The sequence below is a fragment of the Panulirus ornatus genome, chromosome 33 (assembly GCF_036320965.1).
Source record: "Panulirus ornatus isolate Po-2019 chromosome 33, ASM3632096v1, whole genome shotgun sequence".
Lineage (NCBI taxonomy): Eukaryota > Metazoa > Arthropoda > Malacostraca > Decapoda > Palinuridae > Panulirus > Panulirus ornatus.
In genome coordinates this window covers 5,743,031-5,763,988 of record NC_092256.1, presented here as the reverse complement: position 1 = coordinate 5,763,988, position 20,958 = coordinate 5,743,031, and the positions used below count along the sequence as shown (strand labels likewise).

General features: G+C 41.3%; 2 protein-coding genes across 6 annotated transcripts in view; both read right to left on the bottom strand.

The window, feature by feature from the left end:
- The window catches only part of LOC139759418 (uncharacterized), an 853,213-nt gene that overhangs the window by 207,893 nt on the left and 624,362 nt on the right, over positions 1 to 20,958 (bottom strand). The gene's annotated exons all lie outside the window — the stretch shown is intronic.
- LOC139759395 (uncharacterized) overlaps positions 1,718 to 20,958 on the bottom strand; it is a 31,307-nt gene continuing 12,066 nt past the window's right edge. The window contains exons 2-3 of the mRNA XM_071681479.1: positions 3,098 to 3,200; positions 1,718 to 2,430 (exon numbers count right to left, since the gene is read on the bottom strand). Coding sequence (XP_071537580.1) covers positions 1,718 to 2,430; positions 3,098 to 3,200 — 816 coding nt within the window. The remainder of the gene's footprint in view (positions 2,431 to 3,097; positions 3,201 to 20,958) is intronic.

Below are 20,958 nucleotides of genomic sequence, written 5' to 3'. Positions count from 1 at the left end.
CGTCAAAATCCCTTTGAAGCTTGAGTTTGCTGGAACATTTGTGGACATCGCAACATAAGAACAGTTAAACGACAAAAATAAAAGGCTAACGAGTTTCCTGTAATATTCAGTAAAGATGACCGAGCTCTGCCAAGTGAACAAGAAAAATGACGTCTGAGACGCCGGAAGGCGAAAGCCTCCGCTCACGGTTTTTCCTTTTATCCGGAAATCCAGTCCCTGGAAAGACGCAGAATCAAGATTGACCAGTCCAGCAGAGCTGAAGATTCCCCATACCCTTAGATCGAACCAGCCTCCTGGAAAACTTTCATATCCATTCCATGTCCAAGCGAACCTTAGGATGACCTTGTGTGTCCTCCACCCATCATGTAATAAGAACTATTTCTGGTTGGTATGTTGGACAATATAGACCACAATCTGTCTTTTACAAAGGTTCAGTTGCCCTGCTGTGAGCGAAGCATTAGACCAAGTCTCGAACAAATAGGTGATATGTGATCACGAATTTTGCCTCTGACGCGAAACATGTAGACTACGGTGACTAATACTGGTGAGATGCTGAAACGTTCATCATTAGGTAGTAGATGAGGGTGAGGGGGAAGAGGTGGTGTAGTGACGGTGGGTAAGCAGATGGCGGAGGAGAGGGGAGAGGTGGTGGTAGTGATGGTGGCACAGTGGATGGCGTATGTGGTGGAAAAGATGGTGGAAGAAATGGCGGCGGAGGTGCTGGAGGGGATAACGGAGGCACTGTAGTTGTGGAGGTTGTGATGTACGTGGTGCTAGTGTAATGGGTTGGGTGGCAGTGTGGCAACGATGTATGTAAGTAGACCCTTGACGTAATTACTACGCAGAAACGAAATTATCTACAAAATGATCTCAGTGCAGCACTGACCTTGACCTATGATATTTGACCCCTTAAAATCAATAGCAGTCTTTGCTTTCCTCCATGTCACTGCGGCGCGTAATTTAGGTCGGGTTGACCTAATTTCTGGTGGGATACTGAAGTGCTCATCAGTATGCATCAGTGTCTGAAGGTTACATGACTGCAACCAGAGCTACTGAGATGTAAACTGTACATCAGAGCAAACTACGCCTAGTGGGATGCTGAATCGCTCATCGATATAAATTTGCAACATGAAGTTATATGGACGTATGCCAAAGAATGTTAGCAACAGACTCACACGCTCAGCTGAAGAGCATGGCCGAACTCAGATCAAAAACCTAATCAGACTGACTGACAGACGCAAAAGGTAGGTCAGGCTGGGAATGCTAAGACACTCATCATAACAACAAGTTATATGAGTGTCCAGCTTGCGACTGAGAGAGACTCCCACCGTAAACTTAACAAGGGTGAGACTCGAACCTAAATCTCAACCAGCCCAAGGATTGAAACGCAGGACCAGTTGGCCCAATGTTGGTGAGATGTTGAAACACTTATCACAATACACTCGTGTGTATTGTTGCCGTACACGACCGTACATCACACAGAGGCTGAGTAGACTTGGACCTACAGCTTGACCAGACTGTGGACGTAGAGGTAAGTTAATCATCATCAAGGTTCCCTCACAAACTTGTTATTTAAAGACAAAAGATACATATGAAAATCTTGGTTTTCACATCTGTAGACAGTCTTATGTGATGAGGGCTGACGCCAGCAACGTCCCTTTACCCTGAAATAAATTGCCAACATTTTACAGACAGGATCGCCACCAGCGCTGACTTGTTAAAATGTCAGATGGAAGGAGTTCCCAGCAGCTGTAGTGCCAGACACTATGCCGCCAGCAGCTGTAGTGCCAGACACTATGCCGCCAGCAGCTGTAGTGCCAGACACTATGCCGCCAGCAGCTGTAGTGCCAGACACTATGCCGTAAGCAGCTGTGGTAGTGCCAGACACTATGCCGCCAGCAGCTGTAGTGCCAGACACTATGCCGCCAGCAGCTGTAGTGCCAGACACTATGCCGTAAGCAGCTGTGGTAGTGCCAGACACTATGCCGCCAGCAGCTGTAGTGCCAGACACTATGCCGCCAGCAGCTGTAGTGCCAGACACTACGCCGCTAGCAGCTGTAGTGCCAGGCACTATGCCGCCAGCAGCTGTAGTGCCAGCAGCTGTAGTGCCAGACACTATGCCACCAGCAGCTGTAGTGCCAGGCACTATGCTGCCAGCAGCTGTAGTGCCAGACACTATGGCACCAGCAGCTGTAGTGCCAGACACTATGGCACCAGCAGCTGTAGTGCCAGACACTATGGAGCCAGCAGCTGTAGTACCAGCAGCTGTAGTGCCAGACACTATGCCACCAGCAGCTGTAGTGCCAGACACTATGCCGCCAGCAACTATAGTGCCAGACACTATGCCGCCAGCAGCTGTAGTGCCAGACACTATGCCGCCAGCAGCTGTAGTGCCGGATATTCCGTTCTCAGCAGCTGTAGTGCTGGACACTGAGGGAGTCTAATCACCTTTCCATCACCAGTCAGGTCTTCCCTCACTGGCGAGCCAGCTCTCTCTCTCTCTCTCTCTCTCTCTCTCTCTCTCTCTCTCTCTCTCTCTCTCTCTCTCTCTCTCTCTCGAATACCTTTACTTTATCCCTCTTCAGTAATCCCGCCCACGGCTGCAGAGCTTCCCAGCCCACGGCTACACTCCGCCTTACACTCACCTTTACACACCTCACACCAGAACTCTACAATTGTTGTTACTCTTAAATATTCCTGCTGTTATTTTGCCGCCTGCCCCAGTGACCAGACCTGCCAGTCATTCCTACCGAATGCCATTCTTCTCCCCCACCTTCTCTCTCTCTCTCTCTCTCTCTCTCTCTCTCTCTCTCTCTCTCTCTCTCTCTCTCTTCATATACCCATGAATGCGCCTATAATATTCCCTTTCAGAGGAACAACGGCTCCGCCACTCACAAAGGTTTAAAGAAGATCCTCAATGAGGTTCAAAAGAACCTTCACTTATTTAACGATTCTGGTAAGAGTAAACTCTACTTGCCCTCCTTGTCTAACCAGGGAAGATAATAAGAGAAACAACGGTGATCTGATAACAGGGCCAACAGGAGGAGAGGGTGTACTCAAAGGAGTTGAACGAGAGTTCGGACTAATTTTAAGTTACCTACAAAGATCTTGGCTCTCAAGTTCTCCCCCTCAAAGGAGTTCAAGGTAAAATGTTGATGTCTAAAGTTCTTACGAATCTGGGTTAACCGTCGGAACTGGTACTAGGAAGTAAACACGTCTTCAGTTATACTACCACTATAATCATCATCATCATCATCATCATTATCATTATCATCATTATCATCATCATCATCACAATAATAATGATAATAATAATAATAGTAATAATAATAATAATAATAATAATAATAATATTAATAATAATAATAATGATAATAATAATTATAATAACAATAATAAAAGTGATAATGATAATAATGATGATGATAATAATAATAATAATAATAATAATAATAATAATAATAATAATAATAATAATAATAATAATAATAATACTAACAACAATAATAATAATGATAATAATAATAATAATAATAATAATAACAATAATAATAATAACAATAATAATAACAATAATAATAATGATGATAATAATAATAGCGAAAGTTTTGCGTAAAATGAAATGTGGCAGGGCTTAGGAGATAGTATCGAAGTTGATTTTCTTAAGGGGGAGTGACTGTGTTGTTTTTTTGATTGGTTCGTTAAGCATAGCAGTGTGTGTGACTGGCGGAGTGCACGAATAATGCCGCTGTATAAAGGCAAGGGGGACAAAGGTGAGGGTTCAAACTACAAAGGTAAGGTTGTTGAGTATATCTGGTAAGCTGTATGGGAGAGTGATGATTGAGAGGGTGAAGGCATGTGCAGAACATCGGATTGGGGAGGAGTAATGTGGTTTCAGAAATGGTTGATGGAGATGTATTGTGGAAGGTCTTAAGAATATATATGGTGTGGGAGGGAAGCTGCTAGAATGAGAACAGTTTTTATCAAGGGTGTAAGCAATAGGAAGAGAAGAGAGCGAGCGGTTCCAAGTGAAGGTTGGCCTATGGCAGGAGTTTGTGATGTCACCATGGTCGAATTTGGTTATGGATGGGATGGTGAGGATGGTAAATGCAGGAGTCTTGGAGACAGAGAGGGGAATATACAGTCTGTAGGGGATGAGATGACCTGGTAAGTGTCTCAGGTGCTGTTCGCCAATGATTCAGCACTGGCGGCCGATTCAAATGATAAATTGCAGAAGTTGGTGACTGAGTATGGAAAAGTGTGTGAAAAGGAGGAAGTTGAGAGTAAATGTGAATAACAGCAAGGTCATTTGGTTCAGCATGGTAAAGGGACAGGTTATTTGGGGTATGAGTTTGAACTCATAATATTTGGAGGAAGTGAGTCATAGGGTGGGTGAGGGGGCAAAGGTTCATGGAGCAGTGAAATATGTGTGGAAAGAAATGTCACTTTCTGGGAGGGCGAAAGCGAGTATGTTTGAGGGTATAGTAGTCTACAGATGAGGATGTGCGGAGGTGGGTGGAAGTGGTAGAAATTACATGTCTGAGGACAATATGTGGTGTGAGGTGGTTTGATCAAGTAAATAATGAAAGGGTAAGAGAGATGTGTGGTAATGAGAAGAGTGTCGTTGAGACAGCAGAAGAAGGTGTGCTGAAATCGTTTGCCTATATGGAAAGAATGAGTGAGGAAAGGTTGACAAAGACGATATATGTGTCAGAAGTGTAGGGGACAAGAAGAACGGGAAAACTAAACTGGATATGGAAGATTGAAATAAAAGACATTTTGGCTGGGACCTGAACATGTAGGAGGGTGAAAGGCAAGCAAGGGATAGAGTGAATAAGAAGGGTGTAGTATACAGGGTGGTATACGTGCTGTCAACGGACTAAACCAGGGGATGTAAAGCGGCCGGATGAAAACATGAAAATGTCAGAGGGGCCTGGATGTGGATAGGGAAGTGTGGTTTCGGTGCATTTTACATGACAGCTAGAGAATGGATGTGAGCGGATGTGGCCTTTTCTTTGTTCTTGGCGTTACCTTGCTAACGCGGGAAATTGCGGTCATGAAATAATAATAATAATAATAATAATAATAATAATAATAATAATAATAATAAGAAGAAGAAGAAGAAGAAGAATAGTAATAATAATAATCATTATTATTATCATTATCATTATCATTATCAATTCTCTTATCATCATCATTATCATTATTATCATTATCATCATCATCATCATGATTGTCATCAGTAGGTGTGAATGTGTTGTTCAAGACCTTAAGTATATGAAATATCATTCTACACAAATACAGCCAAATTCAAACATCTGAATGTCGTCTAACTGGGCGCCACACAGACGTGTCGTGTGACTCATGAATAACTTGTGATATATGCTGGCGCCACATACGGGGTGCTACAGGCCTTTATAATACCCCACAAATAGTAACAGAATGAGTGTCAGGAGGAGACTGAACGCTGACAGGCGTCAGGAGAGGGGATACTGGTTGTTGGAGGGTGTCAGGAGAGGGTACTGAATGCTGGAGGTGTCAGGAGAGGGATAGTGAATGCTGGAGGTGTCAGGAGAGGATAGTGAATGCTGGAGGGTGTCAGGAGAGGATAGCGAATGCTGGAGGTGTCAGGAGAGGGGATACTGGTTGCTGGAGGGTGTCAGGAGAGGGTACTGAATGCTGAAGAGAGTCAGGAGAGGATAGTGAATGCTGGAGGGTGTCAGGAGAGGGATAGTGAATGCTGGAGGGTGTCAGGAGAGGATAGTGAATGCTGGAGGGTGTCTGGCCGTCCCCAGCGTTTGGTTCATGATGATATACAGAGGAAAACTGACGTAAGTATGGATGGTTGGGATGTAGGGAGCTATTCCTCCCGACCTCTGCCTCCCACCTGGAATACGCAATAACATTTTCCCCGAACCTTGGACGGTGCGAAGACAACGTGATACAACACTGCCACAAAGACTGCAGTAAATAACATGCAGGGTTCCACCCATATGCTTTGCAGATCCTCTTCATCTCTCCTTCTTCCCATCCTCGTTTTCCCCCTGCCTTCCACTCTTCCTCTTTAATTCTTTAGTTTCTTTGTTCTTCTCTTTGTTATATTAATTTTCCTCTACTTTCCATAACCCTCATTTCGTCCTGTAAGTCGACTGCCGTGAAACAACAATTTGCTTCCTGACTCAAGCTCTGTTCATGATGGCGTTGCTGTAGGATAGAACATGAACGGATACTGGATATGAGAGAGAGAGAGAGAGAGAGAGAGAGAGAGAGAGAGAGAGAGAGAGAGAGAGAGAGAGAGAGAGAGAGAGAGAGAGATCCGCGAGCGTGGATATACCTCAAACTTCAAGAGAATAATATAATCCAAGTTTGATTGAGTGTGTGTGTGTGTGTGTGTGTGTGTGTGTGTGTAGGTGTGTGTGTGTGCGCGCGTGTGTGTGTGTGTAGGTGTGTGTGTACGTGTGTGTTCCTGGAAGTGTGAAGGTTCTAATACAACTGTGGGCGGTGAGAGGGGAGAGGAGCAGACAGGAGAGAATCCGCGGTGTGTGGAGGGACAGTCATAATAAATGCCAGTAAGGCAGAGCAGAAAATAAAGACAGACTAAAGAAAGTGGCAAGAGAGGAGGAGGAAGACGAGGAGGAGGGGAAGGTATACCGTGCAATGATGACGCCTCATTAGGAAACAATAGGGGTCTCTCTGTGTGATCCGCATGTATTTCTATCATGAATGAAGGTCTCGTTATATGTAATGAGAGGCCAATATGTTTCGAGTGATTGGCAATATATATATATATATATATATATATATATATGAGACCCTTGGCTCCACAACTTGCCTCCATTTTTTTTATTAACATATTTTCTTTTAATTTCTAGTCATTTTCTTACTGTCATATATATATATATATATATATATATATATATATATATATATATATATATATATATATATATATATATATATATATATTTTATATTATATACATTATTTTATATATATATATATATATATATATATATATATATATATATATATATATATATATATATATTATTATTATTATTATTATTATTATTATTATTATTTTATTATTTTGCTTTGTCGCTGTCTCCCGCGTTTGCGAGGTAGCGCAAGGAAACAGACGAAAGAAATGTCCCAACCCACCCCCATACACAATGTATATACATACACGTCCACACACGCAAATATACATACCTATACATCTCAATGTACACATATATATATACACACAGACACATACATATATACCCATGCACACAATTCACACTGTCTGCCTTTATTCATTTCCATCGCCACCTCGCCACACATGGAATACCATCCCCCTCCCCCCTCATGTGTGCGAGGCAGCACTAGGAAAAGACAACAAAGGCCCCATTCGTTCACACTCAGTCTCTAGCTGTCATGCAATAATGCCCGAAACCACAGCTCCCTTTCCACATCCAGGCCCCACACAACTTTCCATGGTTTACCTCAGACGCTTCACATGCCCTGATTCAATCCACTGACAGCACGTCAACCCCGGTATACCACATCGCTCCAATTCACTCTATTCCTTGCACGCCTTTCACCCTCCTGCATGTTCAGGCCCCGATCACACAAAATCTTTTTCACTCCATCTTTCTACCTCCAATTTGGTCTCCCACTTCTCCTCGTTCCCTCCACCTCCGACACATATATCCTCTTGGTCAATCTTTCCTCACTCATTCTCTCCATGTGCCCAAACCATTTCAAAACACCCTCTTCTGCTCTCTCAACCATGTTCTTTTTATTTTCACACATCTCTCTTACCCTTACATTACTTACTCGATCAAACCACCTCACACCACACATTGTCCTCAAACATCTCATTTCCAGCACATCCACCCTCCTGCGCACAACGCTATCCATAGCCCACGCCTCGCAACCATACAACATTGTTGGAACCACTATTCCTTCAAACATACCCATTTTTGCTTTCCGAGATAATGTTCTCGACTTCTACACATTCTTCAATATATTTATATATATATATATATATATATATATATATATATATATATATATATATATATATATATATATATATATGGATGAACACATGCTGCATTGGGTCACAACCATTTTCTAGCTATCATGTGCAGTGCACAGAAGCCACAGCCTCTTATCCACAATCAGGTCCTGCTGATATTTCCATGGTTACCCCGTCCGCTTCACATGTCTTGGTTTAGTCCGTTGAAAGCACGTCGACCCCTCTATACCTCATCATTCTTGTTCATTCAATTTTGTGCATACATTTCACCCTTCTGCATGTTCAGGCCCTTAGCACTGAAAATACTTATAACTCCATCCTTACACCTCCAGTTTGGTCTCCCCGTTCTCCTTTTTCCTCCGCTTTTGACACTTACACGCTCTTTGTCAACCTCTCCTCGCTCATTCTCTCCATTTGTCCAAACCATTTCAGTATATCTTCTACAGCTCTCTTACCCATATTCTTATCACCACATTTCTCTCTTTCCCTTATTACTTTCTTGATTAAACCACCTTACACCACATACTGTCCTAAAATACTTGATTTCCGACACCACCACCCTCCCCCGCATATCTATACTCTATATTCTATGTCTCTCATTCATACAACATCTTTGAAACTACTATACATTAACATATACTCATTTTCACCCTCCCACATAACATTCTCTCTTTCCTCACATTCTTCAGTGTTCTAAGAACCTTCCCCCACTCCCCCATCCTATAATTTACTTCCGCTTCTATGCTTCCATTCATGACCATGTCTACTCTCAGGCAACCAAAACTATTCATTTCTTCCAAATTTTCCCAGCCAAACTTACACCCAAACTAACTTCTACCTCTGCTCAACTAAACCTACTAACCTACTAACATTGCTTATACATTATTTTTAACTTTCTCCTTTCATACACTCCCAAAACTCAACCACCAACTTCAGTTCCTAACTTGAATCTCCTTCCAGTACTGTGTCAAAAGCAAACAACATCTGAGTCACTTCCCAGGCCCTGCCTCACAACCATGACCTCCTTCACCAGCCCACCCAAAATATAATGTAATAGCCATGGTGACATTACAAACTGCTGCCGCAGACCAATCTTCACCTGCAACCACTGACTCTCCTCACGTCATACTTGTCCAAACGCATTATACTGTTTATGAAAACTTCTCGCTGTCTATATATAGAGGTAGCGCAAGCAAACAGACGAAAGAATGGCCCAATCCACCCACATACACATGTATATACATACACGTCCACACACGCAAATATACATACCTATACAACTCAATGTATACATATATATATACACACATATACGCATGTACATAATTCATACTGTCTGCCTTTATTTATTCCCATCGCCACCTCGCCACACATGGAATAACAACCCCCTCCCCCCTCATGTGTGCGAGGTAGCGCTAGTAAAAGACAACAAAGGCCCCATTCGTTCACACTCAGTCTCTAGTTGTCATGTAATAATGCACCGAAACCACAGCTCCCTTTCCACATCCAGGCCCCACAGAACTTTCCGTGGTTTACCCCAGACGCTTCACATGCCCTGGTTCAATCCATTGACAGCACGTCGACCCCGGTATACCACATCGTTCCAATTCACTCTATTCCTTGCACGCCTTTCACCCTCCTGCATGTTCAGCACCCGATCACTCAAAATCTTTTTCACTCCATCTTTCCACCTCCAATTTGGTCTCCCACTTCTCCTCCTTCCCTCCACCTCTGACACATATATCCTCTTGGTCAATCTTTCCTCACTCATTCTCTCCATGTGACCAAACCATTTCAGAACACCCTCTTCTGCTCTCTCAACCACACTCTTTTTATTATCACACATCTCTCTTACCCTATCATTACTTACTCGATCAAACCACCTCACACCACATACCGTCCTCAAACATCTCATTTCCAGCACATCCACCCTCCTGCGCACAACTCTATCCATAGCCCACGCCTCGCAACCATACAACATTGTTGGAACCACTATTCCTTCAAACATACCCATTTTTGCTTTCCGAGATAATGTTCTCGACTTCCACACATTCTTCAAGGCTCCCAGAATTTTCGCCCCCTCCCCCATTCTACGATTCACTTCCGCTTCCATGGTTCCATCCGCTGCCAGATCCACTCCCAGATATCTAAAACACTTCACTTCCTCCAGTTTTTCTCCATTCAAACTTACCTCCCAATTCACTTGACCCTCAACCCTACTGTACCTAATAACCTTGCTCTTATTCACATTTACTCTCAACTTTCTTCTTTCACACACTTTACCAAACTCAGCCACCACATGCCTTTGTGCTGAAGTTGGGATTCGAAACATTATGAATTGTTTACACCTGATTTACAGAAAAATTAAAGGTCAAATATAATTGTATGAACTCTTAGTGAAGTGCGATTTCACCTTCATGTATATACACCCATATACACGTACATATACATACGTATATACATATACACATACATACATAAATATACTTACATATACCCACACATACACACAAACACACACACACACACACACACATACATACATATATATATATATATATATATATATATATATATATATATATATATATATATATATATATATATATATATATATACACACACATATACTTAATCGCCTTTATCCATTCCCGGTGGCATCCTGCCCCACAGGAAACAGCATCCAAATCCCCTGCGTCAGCGAGGTAGCGGAAGAAACATACGAAGAAAGCCACATCCACTAACATCCATTCTCTAGCTGTCATGTATAATGCACCGAAACCACAGGTACCTATCAACATCCAGGCCCCATAGACCTTTCCATGGTTTACCTTAGACACTTCACATTCCCTGGTTCAGTCCATTGGTGTCAGGTCGACCCTAGTAAACCACATCGTTCCAGTTCACTCTATTCCGTGCACGTCTTTCACCTGCGTGTTCAGGCCTCGATCGCTCAAAATCTTTTTCATTCTATCCTTCCACCTCCAATTTGGTCTCCCACTTCCTCGTTCCCTCTACCAGACACATATATCCTCTTTATCAATCTTTCCTCCCTCATTCTCTCCATATGTCTAAACCATTTCAACACATCCTCTTCTGCTCCCTTAACCACAGTCTTTTTATTACCACAAATCTTTCTTACCCTTTCACTACTTACCTGATGAAACCACCTCACACCACATATTGTCTTCAGATATTTAATTCTAACACATCCACTCCTTCGCACAACGCTCTCTGTAGTCTATGCCTAGCAACCATATAATATTGTTGGAACTACTATTTACTCAAACATACCCATTTATGCTCTCTGAGATAACATTCTCTCTTTCCACACATTCTTCAACGCTCCCAGAACCTCCGCTTGCCGACCCATCCTACGGCCAATCGCTGCAAAGTCCATTCCTCGATATCTAAAACACTTCACTTACTCCAATTTTCCTCCATTCAAATTTACATTTCAAATAGCTTGTCCCTCATCCCTTGTTCTTATCCACATTTACTCTCAACTTTCTTCTGTCACACAATCTTCCAATTCAGTGACCACCTTCTGCAGTTTCTCACTCGAATCAGCCACCAGTGTTGTATCATCGGCGAACAACTGACTCACTTCCCATGGCCCTCTCATCTCCAACAGACTGTATACTCGCCCCTCTCTCCAAAACTCTCGCATTTACCTCCCTCACCACCCATCCTTAAACAAATTATACAACCATGGTGACATCACACCCTTGTCGAAGACTGACCTTCACTGGCAACCAATCATCCTTTCTTCCTACTCGTACACACACATACACCTTACACCCTTGATAAAAAATTCTCACTTTCTAGCATCTTACCTCCTATACCATATATTCTTAAGACCTTCTACAAAGTATCTTGATCAGTCCTATCATATACCTTCTCCAGATCAATAAATGCCACATACAAATCCATCTGTTTCTCTAAGTATTTCTCACACACATTCTTCAAAGCAAACATCTGATCCATATATTCTCTACCACTTCTGGAACCATGTTGCTCCTCCCGAATCTGATACTCTGTACATGCCTTCACAGTCTCAATTAATAACATCCCATATAATCTTCCAGGTATACGCAACAAAGTTATGCTTCCTTAGTTTGAGCACTCACCCTTATCCCCTTTGCCTTTATATATTGACATACATTGCTCCAATCCTCAGGCACTTACCCATGATCTTTACATACATTGAATAACCTTACCAACCAATCAACAACACAATCACCCCCTTTTTTAATAAATTCAACTGGAATACTATCAAATACCACCAACCTGTCGGATTTCATCATTCAAAAGGCTTTCACTACCTCTTCTCTTTTTACCAAACCTCTCTACCTGACTCCCTTACTTCGCATACCACACTGACCTAGACACCCTACTTATAGCACTGTCATGAAGCACATTAACAATCCCTCGAAACTCTCATTCCATCTCCTCCTCACTCTGTCAATACCTGTTATCAGTTTCTCTTTTGCTCCCTTCATCGATGTTCCCATCTGTTCTCTTGTCTTTCGCACATTACTGACCTCTTTCGAAAATATCTTTTGATTTTCCTTAAAGTTTAAAGATAATCTCTCACCCCAACTATCCTTTGCCCTCTTTTTCAACCCCTGCACCTACCTTCTGCCGCTTTTTCATATACATCTCCCAATCATTTGCACCCTTTTCTTGTAAATACCGCCCAAACGCCTCTCTTTTCTCTTTCACTAGCAACTTTGCTTCTTCATCCCACCACTCACTAGCCTTATTAATCTGCCCACCTCTCATCTTTCGCATGCCACATGCATCTCTTGCACATGCCGTCACCGCTTCCCTAAATACCTCCCATTCCTCATCCATTGCCCTCACTTCATTTGCTCTTACTTTTGCCAGTCTACACTCAATCTCTCCTGGCATTTCTTCACACAAGTCTCCTTTACAAGCTCAATTACTCCCACCACTTTTTCTCCATGACATTGTCTCCAATTTTTCAAAAATCTCTACAAATCTTCACCCTTATCTCCATAAGGTAGTGATCAGACATTCCACCAGCTACCCCTTCTCAGTACATTTATATCCAAAAGTCTCTCTTTTACCCGCCTATCAATTAATACGTAATCTAATAATGCCCGTTGACCATCTACCTTACTTACATACGTATACTTGTGTATATATCTCTACTTAAACCAGGAATTCCCAATCACACAACTACACAAGATCTTCACAATTTCCATTCATAACACTGAATATCCCATGCGCACCAATTAGGCCCTCAACTGCCACATTACTTACCTTCGCATCACTAATACCCGGTTTTGAGCACCAAAGCTGCTGACACACTCACTCAACTGCTCCTAAAGCACATGCCTCTCGCGATGTTTCTTCTCATGGCCAGGTGCATAAGCACCAATAATCACTCGTCTCTCGCCATTCACTTTCAGTTTTACCCACATCAATTCAGAATATACTCTCTTACGCTCTATCACACACTACCACAACTCCTGCTTCAGGGGTAGTGCCACTCCTGCCTTAGCTCTTTTTTTCTCACCAACCCCTGACTTTACTGCCTGGACATTTCCAAACCATTCTTCCCCTTTATCCCTGAGCTTCGTTTCACTCAGTGATAGAACATCCAGGTTTCCCTCCTCAAACATACTATCTATCTCTCCTTTCTTCTCATCTTGGTTACATCCACACATTCAGATAACCTAGTCTGAGTCTTCGAGGAGGATGAGCGCTCCCCGCTTGACTCCTTCAGTTTCCTCCTTTTGAAATTGAAAAACAAAGGAAGGTTTTCCAGCCCCCCGCTCCCGCCCCCTTTAGTCACCTAAATCGTCTTTCCGTCTACCTCACATTATGTAAGACAAAGGAATACAAAGGAATCTAGAAAATAACAGACCACTGGATCCCTTTAAAGGCTGTTTGTGACAGCGGCAGAGATGGGAAAAATATAGATTACATAGCTGAGAACGAATTTGTAACTGAATCATTTTCAGTATTCATCAGAGGTGAAAAGTTATCAAAAATCTAATTTTTTGTCCGTAATCTATCATCAACTATTTATTTGTTAGCATGTTCCAGAGGTCAAAGGTTACCAAAAACTGACATTTTCGTTGACACTAATCCATTCTGTTCAAACCAATATTAATGAAATAACTCAGTATCTGCTGCGTTCTCTAACTGACCTTCATGAGTCGTGTTACATAGGTATATAAAGTGAATACTGAGAAAGACACACTACTTTCGCGCCCAAATGTTGGCCTTTCAAGTTCCTCTATAACCTCTTTTCAGGAAACGTTAGAAATATTTCTAAGTTTTCCTTCTAAATATTTTCTAAGTTACTGTAGCAAAAACAGAGAAAATACTTCGTGATTATACTAAAATCAAACTTTTAAACCTATAGTTAGCTGGGTAGCAGCTATACGAAGAAATTCAGACCAAAGCTAAATGTTCATTAATTTCCAGCATTTTGAACAACTATAAACAAACAAACTGTTTGTGAGTAAGATATATGACACATCTTGAGGCGTCTTTGGAGTTGCTCAACAAACTATCTTCAGAACCGTTGTTGAGCGCTGAACTTACAAGTTTTGAAACTTTGCGATGGCAAATAACAAATGATACCTTCATGTCTCTCTTCATGGACCCACTGGGATCTCTTCTGAAGACAGTACACCTTCCTTTATTTGCTGCTATCTTCCTTCCCTCTTCGAGACCTCGACCTTTGCTTCCTTATTGTGTACGTACGCAAAAGTTACAGTACCCCGTGTAAGTTAAGTACAATACACAGCGGGACACGATGCTGAAACGTGTCATGTTACAATGCACGTACTTCGGAAGTCTGTGTTGATATGAAAAGGAGCCAAAACTCTTCCACATGAAACATGGGGACCAGGCAGTACGTGACCGACCGAATAGATTCCCACAGCTAAACGGCCTTCGACAAAAATCTTGCCGTGACGAATGGCGAGCGAAGACATACGAATCTACTGTGAACAGCTAAATGCGAAAATGGTGTTTCACTGTGACACTGCCCTGGGTTACGTAAATGACTATACTTACATGTCAAATACTTCGTCTTGATCATCCTTTCCCATTACGATTATTGGTTTAACATGCCTTCCTACTACACTTCACTAACCCAATACGTACTCTGTGGTAATCCGGTTATACCCTACCGTCCTCCATCTCTCAGTATCACACTGTCTAACAGTGAGTTGTTGCCTCTTTGTAATGTACAGTGGAGGGAACTTTATACACTCGTATGGTTCCATCTCTGCGACTTTCTCTGGTATCTTACAACTTTTTATACTTCTGTAATTCTGTCCATATTCACAGTTTCATCACTGAGCCTGTTCCACTCATTAACGCTCTCTCTCTCTCTCTCTCTCTCTCTCTCTCTCTCTCTCTCTCTCTCTCTCTCTCTCTCTGACGCGGGAAACAGCAGTTAAGTATAATAATGACACTAATAATAATAATAATAATGATAAAAATAATAATAAAAATAACGATAATAATATCAATAATTATAAACGATAATAATATATATATATATATATATATATATATATATATATATATATATATATATATATATATATAGAGAGAGAGAGAGAGAGAGAGAGAGAGAGAGAGAGAGAGAGAGAGAGAGAGAAAGAGAGCATCAGATACACTTTTTTAAGTTCAGGGCTACAAACAGTTGCACATCACATACAACTTTTCACAAGAGTTAAAACGTTACTTATACACACACTGGTGACTAACATAAACCCATACACTTGTGGGACAAACGTTTACATCTGTGAACGCAAATCCAAAAGTTATGAAATTTGGATCATTAGGGAAGATTTTTTGACAGAGAACAAAGAGAAAGTTTATGAGGTCATGCCTTTACGTGGGAGGATAAACACAATGAGTCAGGGGTAATCAGTTATAACCAGCGTTCGCTGGAGCTGGGAAAAAAAAAAGAAAAAAGAGAGAACGTACATTTTATTGGCATAACTGACAACACAGGAATCGGGGACGGGGGCGTTAAATGAGACTGTTATAATAAGCTAATAATGACTGGCCTGCCTTACTGACCCCCTCACCAGAGCTCATGTGTCATGCTCATGACGTCCTACATCAACCACGAAAGTCACAACGCTGACGAAACGTTGAACATATCAATAGGAACTACATAATTTGAGGAATATCTATATATCTACCACCACAACAAGGTATCTAACACATTTAAACTCGAACGCAGGGTGGCTACGTCTAGATTTTAGCTTGTGTGACCAAGCAAATGCTTTCGTAAAGAACTGTTGAAAGTGTCCGCTTACATCCAACAGACTGTCTTTACCAACCCATCCAGATATATCGATGAATATCTGTCTGGATATTTTTGAGGACTTCGGTATGGGGAATACCACTTAGGTGCATGTCTAGTCCACGATGGATGATATATAGCAACAGCAGGACGCGTTCAAAGGCTGCGCAGGGTCGATCGCATGGGTTCGAATCCTGGTTGCGGCAGTCGGTCTACTGTCAACCAAGCTATTCATCCACCCTAGGAGGTTAGTCGATATAATGGGTACTTGGCTTAGACTAGAGGATATATATAATCTTATTCATCTATTATACTTAGTCGCTGTTTCCCGAGTTGGCGTAAGGAAACAGACGAAAGAATGGACAAACCCACCCACATACACATGTATATACATAAAATTCCAAACACACACATATACATACCTATAGATTTCAACGTATACATACATATACATACACAGACATATACATATATACACATGTACATATTTATGATTGCTGCCTTTATCCCTTCTCGTCGCCACCCCTGCCACACATGACATGGCAGTTTCTCATCCGAACCACCCACCAGTGTTGTATCATCAGCAAACAACAACTGACTCACTTCCCAAGCCCTTTCATCCACAATAATTGGTATACATGGGGTGTTCAGTGTTGTAAATGGAAATGGTGAAGAGCTTGTAGATCTATGTGCTGAAAAAGGACTGGCGATTGGGAATACCTAGTTTAAAAAGAGAGATATACATAAGTATACATATACAAGTAGGAGAGATGGCCAGAGAGCATTATTGGATTATGTGCTAATTGACAGGCGAGCGAAAGAGAGACTTTTGGGTGTTGATGTGCTGAGAGGTACAAATGGAGGGATGTGTGATCATTATTTTTTTGGAGGCGAAGGTGAAGTTTTGTAGAGGTTTTCAGAAAAGAAGAGAGAATGTTGGGGTGAAGAGAGTGGTGAGAGTAAGTGAGCTTGGGAAGGAGACTTGTGTGAGGAAGTACCAGGAGAGACTGAGTACAGAATGGAAAAAGGTGAGAACAAAGGCCGTAAGGGGAGTGGGGGAGGAATGGGATGTATTTAGGGAAGCAGTGATGGCTTGCGCAAACGATGCTTGTGGCATGAGAAGCGTGGGAGGTGGACAGATTAGAAAGGGTAGTGAGTGGAGGGATGAAGAAGTAAGAGTATTAGTGAAAGAGAAGAGAGAGGCATTTGGACGATTTTTGCAGGGAAATAATGCAAATGACTGGGAGATGTATAAAAGAAAGAGGCAGGAGGTCAAGAGAAAAGGGCAAGATGTGAAAAAGAGGGCAAATGAGAGTTGGGGTGAGAGAGTATCATCAAACTTTAGGGAGAATGAAAAGATGTTTTGCGAGGAGGCAAATAAAGTGCGTAAGAAGAGGGAACAAATGGGAACATCAGTGAAGGGGGCTAATGGGGAGGTGATAACAAGTAGTGGTGACGTGAGAAGATGGAGTGAGTATTTTGAAGGTTTGTTGAATGTGTTTGATGATAGAGTGGCAGATATAGGGTGTTTTGGTCGAGGTGCTGCGCAAAGTGAGAGGATTAGGGAGAATGATTTGGTAAATAGAGAAGAGGTAGTGAAATCTTTGCGGAAGATAAAAGCCGACAAGGCAGCAGGTTTGGATGGTATTACAGTGGAATTTATTAAAAAAGGGGGTGACTGTATTGTTGACTGGTTGGTGAGGTTACTTAATGTATGTATGACCTTTGGTGAGGTGCCTGAGGATTGGCGGAATGCTTGCATAGTGCCACTGTACAAAGGCAAAGGGGGTACAAGTGAGTGCTCAAATTACAGAGGTATAAGTTTGTTGAGTATTCCTGGGAAATTATATGGGAGGGTATTGATTGAGAGGGTGAAGGCATGTAGAGAGCATCAGACTGGGGAAGAGCATGTGGTTTCAGAAGTGGTAGAGGATGTGTGGATCAGGTGTTTGCTTTGAAGAATGTATGTGAGAAATACTTAGAAAAGCAAATGGATTTGTATGTAGCATTTATGGATATGGAGAAGGCATATGATAGAGGAGCGTGGATGTGCTGGAAATGAGATGTTTGAGGACAATATGTGGTGTGAGGTGGTTTGATCGAGTAAGTAATAATAGGATAAGAGAGATATGTGGTAATAAATAGAGTATGGTTGAGAGAGCAGAAGAGGGCGTTTTGAAATGGTTTGGTCACATGGAGAGAATGAGTGAGGAAAGATTGACGAAGAGGATATATGTGTCAGAGGTGGAGGGAACGAGAAGTGGGAGACCAAATTGGAGGTGGAAAGCTGGAGTGAAAAAGATTTTGAGTGATCGGGGCCTGAACATGCAGGAGGGTGAAAAGCATGCAAGGAATAGAGTAAATTGGAAGTATGTGGTATACCGGGGTGGACGTGCTGTCAATGGATTGAACCAGGGCATGTGAAGCATATGGGGTGAACCATGGAAAGTTCTGTGGGGCCTGGATGTGGAAAGGGAGCTGTGGTTTCGGTGCATTATTACATGACAGCTAGAGACTGAGTGTGAATGAATGTGGCCTTTGTTGTCTTTTCCTAGCGTTACCTCGCACATATGAGGGGGGGCGGGGTTGTTATTACATGTGTGGCGGGGTGGCGATGGGAATGAATAAAGGCAGACAGTAGGAGTTATGTACATGTGTATATATGTATATGCCTTTGTGTGTATATATATGTATACGTTGAGTTGTATAGGTTTGTATATTTGCGTGTGTGGACGTGTAGGTATATACATGTATATGTGGGTGGGTTGGTCCATTCTTTCGTCCGTTTCCTTGCGCTACCTCGCTAACGCGGGAGCTAGCGACAAAGCAAAATGAATAAATGAATCATATATATATATATATATATATATATATATATATATATATATATATATATATATATATATATATATATATATATATATTATTTTATTCTTTTTATTATAATTTGTTGCTGTCTCCCGCGTTAGCGAGGTACCGCAATGAAACAGACGAAAGAATGTCCCAACCCACCCACATACTCATGTACATACATACACGTCCACACACGCAAATATACATACCTATACATCTCAACGTATACCTATATGGGATGGTCACAAGAACCAAACATCATCCACGTATCTAAACCAGACTTTCGGATGAGTATTGACTGAAGTTAGAATTTCAGTCTCAAAATATTCCATAAGTTACTAAGAATAGGAGTAAGTGAGTTTCCCACGGCAAGACCAAATTTCTGTCTATAAAAATTACCTTCATCATCTTGGAAAACATTATTGGAAACACAAAGCTCTGTTAAGTCAATGAAAATTTTTATCGGCAGGGGCAAGGCAAGACTGAGAACAGGCAATTTCCTCCTAAAATATCTGATTGCTTCATTAATGGGTGCTTCAGTGAAAACAGAATTCACATCAAAGCTAATGAGTTTATGATCAGGCAAATTAATGTGGCTAACATTCTTTACAAAATCTAAGCTATTAACAACATGCGATGAAGAGATTTTTTTTTTTTTGAACACAGCTAAAGCGTTTTGCTATTTAGATTATTCATAACTGGGGGAATTAAGATGATGTAATTGGTCTGAGGGGACATCCATCTTTGTGAGTTTTTGGGAGATCATATATATAAGAGAGGGATCAACCATCCTTACTGACTTCAGAATATCCTGGTGCTCATTTAACATTTGGTTGAGTCTAAGAGTTGAAGGACTTTACTGTTAAGGGGACTGGAAATTAATCTCTCATATGTATCAGTATCATTTAAAAGATCCTGAAGTTTACATCTATAGTCAATTGTATTCAAGATCCCGGATTGGCTAGTCTTATCTGATTTTGTGATGTGAACATCTCATTTTTTTTGAGATATGTAATGGCTCATTGGAAACTCTGTGGCATTTCACTAAACTTAGAAACTCATTCACTAGCCAAGGCACTAAATATTGAACCGGATAAGAAATCAAATTCTTGAGTGGTGCCATCAGTGGACTTCACAATAGAAGTATATATATATATATATATATATATATATATATATATATATATATATATATATATATGAATGTGGTTTAGATACGTGGAAGATGTGTGGTTCTTGTGGCCATCCTCCCAAAATTGTAGTGTTTTCTTTAATAAATTAAATAACATCCACTCCACTATCAAATTCAAGATGGAATTGGAAGAAAAAGGCAAACTGCCCTTTCTAGATGTGTTGATAAATAGAGAATCTGATCATTTGTCTTAAAATCTACAGAAAGCCTACCACCTCAGAGAGTTATATTCATTATTTCTCAGTACACACTTCTTCTATAAAAGTGTCTGTAGGTATGTTTATGTTTTTTAGAGCACTATGGATATGTGATCCTATAGGCCTGGTAGACGAATGTAGTCATACAACACGTATCTTTAGGCAGTAATATTATCCCAATTGGTTTGCGAACAAAGCTTACTGGAAAGCTAGGAAGACATTTTATGCTTCTTGCAACAAAAATGTGAAAATTAGGTTGTCTAAATATTTAATGTTAATATTCCCCCAACTTGTTTTATCTAAGACATTCTAAAAACAGTACTTTTAAGACTGACGAATAGTAGGCCAAATCATGGAACAATTGAGTGTTTACGCCGTAAAA